The 8482-nt window shown below is 36.0% G+C and overlaps 2 protein-coding genes across 3 annotated transcripts; one reads left to right on the forward strand and one right to left on the reverse strand.

The window, feature by feature from the left end:
- Window positions 1-8: 8 nt before the first annotated feature.
- On the reverse strand, window positions 9-4225 carry fam32a (family with sequence similarity 32 member A). 2 transcript variants are annotated; one of them, XM_038281069.1, is made up of 4 exons: window positions 4068-4225; window positions 2766-2913; window positions 422-475; window positions 9-220 (listed from the first exon to the last, which is right to left on the reverse strand). In XM_038281069.1, exons 1-4 carry the CDS (start codon window positions 4139-4141, stop codon window positions 152-154), a joined length of 345 nt encoding a protein of 114 aa, XP_038136997.1. In that variant the 5' UTR covers window positions 4142-4225; the 3' UTR covers window positions 9-151. The 2 variants fall into 2 exon arrangements, with proteins under 2 accessions (XP_038136997.1, XP_038136998.1); XM_038281070.1 differs by having other exon boundaries at window positions 4071-4219.
- A 179-nt stretch (window positions 4226-4404) lies between these two features.
- mrpl54 (mitochondrial ribosomal protein L54) lies at window positions 4405-7837 on the forward strand. The gene is made up of 3 exons (XM_038281068.1): window positions 4405-4537; window positions 5843-5999; window positions 7424-7837. The coding sequence occupies exons 1-3, from the start codon at window positions 4405-4407 to the stop codon at window positions 7554-7556; spliced, it is 423 nt and encodes a 140-aa protein (XP_038136996.1). The 3' UTR covers window positions 7557-7837.
- The last annotated feature ends 645 nt before the right edge of the window (window positions 7838-8482 follow it).

Consider the following 8482-nt stretch of genomic DNA (forward strand, 5'->3'; position numbering starts at 1 on the left):
ACCACACATTAAAACGTTAAATAGTTTATTGTGTACAGGAAAAGTAACAACTGGGGGAATAAATGCCACTTTAATTCTAAAAGGGCATTTCATAAACATGCAAGGAAAAAGTTTCAAAAACATACAAAAAAAAAAAAAAAAGGCTTGTTTTTTACTTGGTCCAGCTGACTTTTGGAATATCGTAATGCTCTGTAAGGTTGTCCAGGTGGCGATTGAAATCCTATAAAGAAATCAAATCTTAAGTTAAAAATCCTGTTTTACATTATGTAAACATATGGTACATTAAGCCATGAGATATTCAGTCAAAAAAGAATAAAACAGATACACAAAATATATCCATATGGTGAGTCTCTCTCTAAATGAATATAAAGTATTCTTTTCTGAGAAGTAAAATGCATTTAACCTGCACCAGATAACTCACCTCAACTCTATGCTTGTGTGTCTTTGATGCCTTCTTCAGAATTCGTTCCATTTGCTGTAAAAAGAGACAGAGAATAAGCTGAATTTACCCAAAATGATGCCCTCTAAACAGAACAACAATGGTTGACAAGTTAATACATAAACATTTGTTTTTTGAGATAACAGAAGATATCAGCTGTGGCAGGATTTCTGCAATTTAACCTTTAGAATGTATTCATGGCTTTAAAGTTCTTATTGCACGAGTTTATCTAAACTTATTTGATTTTGAGGAGGGTAAAGGGTTTGTTGACACGACTGATTTGGAAAATAAGTTGCTACTTAAACATCTGGTCTTTTGAGCCATTTGTCACTAAATACGTTTCAGATCAAACAAATGTCAATATCAGACTAAAAACCATAGGGAAAAACATACAGTTTACCAGTATGATCTTTATTAAGGGGGACAGCCATCCTGCCAAACCTGGCACTAAGTCAGAAAATTAACCACCCCCCATTTGTTAAATGATGAGTTAATCAATGTAAATAAGATTGAAATTTAGCAGCACCACCATAAACAGGCCAGTCATATTTGAAAACCCTTTCATGTTACTTGAAGGTTGGTTAACATTTTGAAAGCCCGAGAGACTCCAAAGGTAACTATTGAAATAAAAAAAGGAGGGCGAAACAGATTTTCTCACATGGTATGTGGTACAGATAGCAAGCATGAACAGATCGCACTAAGGATTCTGTTAAAAAAAAAAAAATCAGGCTAAAACTCCCAACCGCGGAATGGGAAGTCGGCGTTATTATCTTGAAGTGTGAACCAGCCTTTAGTGAAATGTTTATGCAAAGAAAATTGGAATAAAATGCCTGAATTGTATTATAAAATAACTATTACCTGTTCATACAAAAACTTCATGGTTGACTGATGAGGCTAAAGACCTGGAACTTCTTTACAGATGGTTTTGGAAAGCTTTTTTTCCCTTTAAGAGTGAAAAGTGTTCAAATAAGAATTTTTATTCCCAATATTATACTACAACGAGGAACGAGGAAATCCAAAAAGTTGGATTGTCTTGGCCTGATATCCTGTCGTGTGTCTGGTGTCCCTCGAGTCAGATGTTTTCAGAATAAGATGTTAAAGTTTGAAAATCTGAACTTCAGCCAATCAGAAAAGCTGATCTGGGAGCTTGATGGAAGACAGTCGATATTTTGTTACTGTATTGAACAAGTATAGTTAAAAGCTAAGGTGATTAAAAATATCAACATTACATCTAAAGGTAGGATTATAATATTGATGAACCATCTGCATGGATTACATTTTGAGGTGTATTTTCTTGGTTAAAAAACTTTTTTTTTTAAACCGCAACCGCTCCCCCCCCATTCAATCTAGCCAAGGCATGGCATCTGCTGTCACACATATAGACTGGCATCATGCAGAAAATGTGTCTGTGCTCATCCTTTGCTCGAAGAACACTGAGAGCAAAGTTTGTGGTTGGCTGTCCTAATGGTGTGGCTGGAGACAGCACACTGCATGTCCAAAACACTTCTATGCCCATTTTAAAGGAAAAGTCCGGTCAACTTCTGAAAGTACTTTAAATATAAAATTATTACATACTGTTCAATAAATGATAAGTGTTTTTAATTAAGAGTAATTTTGATTTGAATGTGCTTTAACGGAGGCATCTATGTCTGTCAAACAACACTACTGCCACCTACCGGTTTGTGACGTCACGATGCGGTATCGGCTGTTGAGCAAGTCCCAGTGCTGTATCTGTTGTTTGGCACAATGCGCTATTATCCAAAACTATTATCTTGAAAACATTCCTCATCTAAATGTTGGCTACATATGACTCGTTTTTCCCTGACCAGAAGTTTGATGGCAAATTCTCCCTCTTCAAGTTGGCAATCCAACGACGAACTCCTCCGTGGTGCATTGTGAATCAGAAAGGTGAAATAATTTTTTTTTAACAGTTGAATGTATTACAACATCCAACTGCCACACGCGTGGGCATTGTCAGTTTAACTATAGCTCTTTCTTTCTATCTTATTTTCTTAAGTTTTAAATAATTGTTGTTGATTGCAGGCTTACCGCACTGTGACATCACTGCCTGAAGATGTTAGGAGTGAGGTGTTAATATATTTGGGTCAAAATGGTCGGTCCTGGACTGCTAGGTATAGATAATGATATATTGATCATCCTTGCTGACCAGACTTTTCCTTTAAAATCATGCCAGATGAACCAGCTGTAATAAAAACCAATAAAAGCCATAATACCAAACCCAATTTTGTAATCTTTTTTTCACTGGTAATTACATATAACCATTGATAGCATATCAGATGTGTGTTTTTTTTTTTTTTAAACCTACCCTCTTTTCTTGCATCTTGTCAAAAGCAATTTGTGCCGGTGTCCTTTTGTCAATGTATGCTTTCTTTGTCTTCACCTCCTCCTCATCATTTTCTCCCGTCACAATCTGCTCCATGCGATGTTTACTCTCTTTGTTCTTCTTCTTCTTCCTACAAAAAAAGAAAAAAAGAAAAAACAAACAGCTAATCACCCCTCAGTTTCATCTGAACCAGATGAATTATTACATTTTGGTAAAAACTCCTGTTGCAAGTTTTGTTTCTTTCATACCTGTTGGTAAACAAGAAAAGAATATACATATCATGATTCATGCTACTTCGAAACAATTATCACACCAAGTTCTTTAAATAAGGTTTGCAAACCTGGGTCAGATTTATTCAGGTTAAAATAGTTTACTTCACTGGCTTTTGCTTGTAAGATTAACCCCTCAAAATGAAACAAAAAGTGAAAAAATATATTTAAACATTTAAAAGGCAAATATTTAGCTTTTTCTCTATGGCTTTTGATTAACTTGTTTTTTCTTTTTTTTTTTCTAAATGGACAGTAAACACTGTAACCTAATAATCCCAATTTTTCCAAATTAAATGAGCAGATTTGTTTGTAATATATGGCTCCATTTAATGTAGCCAAATAGCTTTAATAATCATGAAAGTGACAGATTTATTTCAGCTTCCCCCAAGCCAAACAGCTGTTTGCTGAACTTAGATTCTCTTGTTTCACTTTAAACGGTTTTTACATTTACTTCAGCTTCACCCATACCAAAGTCTATTCGCAGCCAGGTATTTTAAACAAATCATATTAAATATTTGAGAATTTGAGATTAACGGATAAAACTAGTTAGTTAATCCACAAATATTAAGTGTGATGAATTTAGAAGGATATGGGATCTTGGTGGCCTAACCTAGCCTAGCTTCTTGCATGGCATTGAAAATGCCTGTTGTTAATTTAGCAGTAAAGACTTTTGCTAATCTGTATCGCACCATATGACCATAGCAGTGGCTTTGTTGCTGCTAGGACTAAATAGCCAGGATTTTAAGGCAAGGCAAGTTTATTTGTATAAATTATTATAAGGTTCCCATAAAACTCTACATTTAGTTTTCCCCATAGCACTATGAACATTGAGGTGTTTTTTGTGTGTCATTTTCATGCTAAACACGTTTTAGACACGGTGAGGACGAAAGGAAATTATTGTGTTAGCTTAAGAGCTAACGATATTTCAGAGGCTTACGTTTCAACAAAGAGTTCGTTTGAAGCACATACCAAGTTATGAGTTGTTAATAGATTTCATTAACGGTACGTTACTTACTTCTTTCCTGCTGAAAGTTCCCCCAGCCCTTTAATTTTTAGGGCGCTCTTCTGGATCTTCTCGTACTCGGACATTTTCGAGAACTTTTCCTGCGGTCTTCTTCTCCTTTGTTTTCATCTAAGGTAACCGAGTGCCTCACTGCTGCTACCTACTGGATTAAAAAGAATTATCACGCCCCTAAACCGTGTATTTCTTGCCTGCAATGTTCCTTCCGGTGCGAAAGGGGCGCTGTAGATTGTTATCTACTGATAACTAAGCAGAAAACGGAAGTCGGATACATAAATGAATGTCAAACGGTAGCATGGTTTGTTGTGTGTTCAGATAACTCCGTGTAAAAATGTTTGCCTACAGTTTATTTCGGACAGCAGTAGAACCGAGCGCTCATTGCATAAGAAGCGGTGCTGGAGCGTTTTTATGCAGAATTAACACGTTTAACACAACACAGATATGCGGATATGCTAAGAAAGTTGGTGAGTGAAGCTAATGTCTTACTTCTGTTTATAAATAGTCACATAATATTTTCCCAGGGCAACTTGTAAATCAGTTTAGATGCGGGATGTTATAATTTACGGCACAGTTAAAGCTATTCCTTCCAATATTATTATTTCTATCTCATTTTCTATCAGCTGTGTGTGTTACTGTTTTATCTCTAAAGCAGGGGTGACCAACCCTGATGCTCTAGAAATACTATCATGCAGGTTTTAGATGAATCCCTGCTTGAACACAAACGAATCAAATGCGTTAATAGTAGTGATGGTGAGATGAAACCTCATCCGTTTGGCCAAATTACCTAAACGTTCATGAAGCCTCATATGAACATGTCACCACCTACTGGTGGAGTGTAGAACTACAGTTAGTAATATAATCTATGATTTTTATTTATTTTATTTGCAATATATTATTTTTATATATTACATAATAGTTTTTTCCACACTTTTTGGTTTAATTGGGTTGGAAGTTATATGTTCAACCAATCTTTTCTAATTTTTTGTGTTTCTTTTATTCCAATCTATATTTATACTGAGGCAATGAATACAAATTAGCCACATTAGCCAAAACACTTATTGTGTTTTATCGCAACTTTTAAAAGTCTAAGGTGGGTCTTGAACCAACAACCCGAAGATGGGAAGTACATTTCTTACAACTGACGCTACTAAGTAAGTGACATACCTATAGAGAGCATTACAACTTAAAATACAATACTTCTATGATCAGTGGCCTGCTCAGATTTTGATCATTACATTGTTTAATCTAACCAAACTAATTTAAACCAACTAGATTGGTTGAAAAAAAACAGCAATCTATTCTTAGAATCTATCCAACTCTCCTACAAACTCCCACATCTTGGCTGAACACAGAGGCTGTTTAAATGCCTGTCTAAGTTCCGGGTGAGCTGAACCACTTCCCGAAGTAGTCAGGTGGTATGGCAGGTAGCGAGGCTTTGGACGTCATCTATTTTAGCTCTTCCCCCAAATAAAGCAAGCCTCGATACACGCCTCACAGAAAAGCTCCCTCCAATACTCGACATGTGCCTCGAAGCCTCGGCTCATCTCATAACATCACTAGTTAATAGGCCTCTGTCCAACTTGATGGCATGAAAAGGTCATTCAGCCACTTGAATTAGCTGCGTTGGAGCAGGACAGTAGATCTGGAGGACCAGGGTTGGAGACCCCTGCTCTAAATGGTTGATTGCTTATAATTTCCTTCGTGTATGTGTTAATGTTTTGTTGCTGGGCATCATCATATCAACTCAAACCTTGTTCACCACCTTTTAGCTTCAAAAGGAAAAGGTAAAGGCATGATGAAAGAGGAACTGAAAGGTCCAGAGGTGTGTAAAGACCCAGTCAGACTAACGTCCTATGCTGTCGGGGTGAACATCTACAAACAAGGGGAGGACCCCAAACTAAAGCCTCCTGAGGAATATCCTGAGTGGTGAGTTAATGTGTTCTTATCTTACACACATGTTCATTTTTTTCTTTTTACCTCTGCTCAATCACTCATTGGCTGCATCATGGTACTTTTTCCTCATAAAAAGTGTTAATCGCTAAGGAAAAATCTTAGCATTTCTTTAGATTTTTTTGTCTGAATTTATATTTTTTTGTCGTCTTGATGGCTTTTAACCATTAACCTTTTAAGCTCAATAGGATAACCAAGGTCTGTCTTGGTCGTGGTATCCGGTTAAGATTTTTTTTTATTTTTGTCTATTATAATTAAACTGAAAATAAAACAACCTCTTGCTTTTAATTGGAGGCTCTCTGTTTACAATAGTTGTAATGCAAACTCTTTGCATAGCACTTTGGCTGCTGTTTCCTACTGTTGGTCTGGAATTCTCTTTCTGTAATTGTTCTGTGTCCCATTACAATATAGGCTGTTAAAGGTTTCCTTAGAGAAATGAAATGTGCCACTTGTTGTTTATTAATGCGTATTAATGTCGTATGCTAGCGAAGATTCTCAGTCATTCCAAGTCATAGTCATTCCAAAAAAGTTAAAAAACAATCCACTAAACTTTGTTTCCAGGTTTGAAGACATTTCTCTTCACATCCAGGAAACTTTCAATTATTTACATTTTTAATTGGAAAAGCTTCCTGGATGTGAATCAAAACGTCTTCAAAATCCATTTATTATTATTTTAATCTTTTATTAAGTATTATCAGTTTAATTACCTTTAATATCAAGATTGCTTTAAAATGCATAAACTGACTTGTGAGACAAACAAGCTTTATAAGAATATCTACAATGATAAAACACCAAGAATGCTGGCGAGTGGATATCAGTAGAGCTGGTGACATCACCAAAAAAGAGAACCTCAGTTATTATCTCCCTTTGAATACTAGGTTAGCATAAATATGTATACTTGTTAATAGCTACATCTACATAACTAATTTTGTTACTGTAGAAAGCTTTATTTGATTTGCAGGTTTGTTACCCTTTTTCAAAGATGCAAGAAGAAGTTTGGAAAACAGACAAGAGAGGACTGTATTCATGTCTTCATTTAAGTTAAAATGTATATCAATATTTTAACAAACATGTTCGCATTTCCATCACTCGCCTTTCTTTTTTCTTTATAAAGCAAATGTACTGTAAACACACACCTGTCCTTTATACCGATAAGGCTATAAAAATGTGAACTGTTGATAACAATGTGAGTGATGGAAAGCAGAAGTGACATTCCTAGTTTGTGAACACAAACTGCACCATTAAAGCTGATTCTAATCATGTTAGAATTACTGCAGTCATCACAAATTTATTTTGAAAGACATCACAAAGTCACTTGTTGGAAGAAACCAGTCTTAGTCGGTATAGTTGAAGTTTTGTCACGTCTTTCCTTCTTCCTCCTTTTCTTTTTACTTGTTCAGGTTGTTCCAGTTGGACTTGGGGAAAGCCAAAAAGCTGCACGAGCTGGAACCTGACACCTGGGAGTACTGGAAACGTCTGAGGAAGGAGAACATTTGGCGCTACAACAGACTGCACAAAGGGAAGAAGCTGTAGACCCTTCACTGGACTGACATTTGGCTTCCGTCTGTTTGAGCGACACACTTCACAGCTGGGGATGAATAACTATGAAAGTGATGGGACGTTTCTATGTAACTAATGTCTGTAATGAGGGAATCTATTTGGCACTTGTCCTGCAGCATGGTTATTGTAGTCAGAAGATGAACAGAAGTGATTTCTTTCCTTTATTCTGTTAGGAAGGCGCTGCACAAAAGTGGCGGTGGAGTCAAGTACTAAAACTCAAGATCTACTGTTATAATAAAAGATGGGACCTTAAAGCGTGTCTTTTCACTTTTGTGCTTGTTCTGCTTTTCTTTCATAAACCATAGTGATTGTGCCTTTTTTTAACTTTGCAAAAAGCCCTGTGTGTTTCAGACAATGTAAATTAATTATGCGATTAGAATCCCACCTCTAGAAATTATTATAAAGTAATTGACTCCAAGAAAGTAGTACATTTGGGGTTGTGCAGCACAAATCATTTGACAACTGTAAAGGAAAATGACAAGAGGTGTTTTCTTTATTTGTCTTGCAAAATAAGTATTGACACCTTACCCCTTTACTTTAATGCCTGTGAACTAAAATCAAGAACAACCCTTTGATCTACATATATTTTTGTGTTTTATGAAAAAAAGCCACCTGAGTAACACTTTATTGCAGCTACTCTGTCAAAAATTGTTGGAAAGCAGTCTAGATGCTATATAACGGACAATGAGGAATGCATCAGAAATATTTGAAATACCCTTGTGTAGAAGTCTCATGCAGGGTAAGGTTATGAAGCAGGATCCTTATCTATACAAAATGTAAAAATGTCACTTTATTAACTGAAGAAGGAAAAAATGCATTACTCAACAAGAAACCAACACTGGATATAATCTAAGTGAAATATGATGGTGGCAGCATCATGCTGTGGGATTATTCATCAA

This window comes from Cyprinodon tularosa, unplaced genomic scaffold (assembly GCF_016077235.1).
Source record: "Cyprinodon tularosa strain WSP-4 unplaced genomic scaffold, ASM1607723v1 ctg167, whole genome shotgun sequence".
NCBI lineage: Eukaryota > Metazoa > Chordata > Actinopteri > Cyprinodontiformes > Cyprinodontidae > Cyprinodon > Cyprinodon tularosa.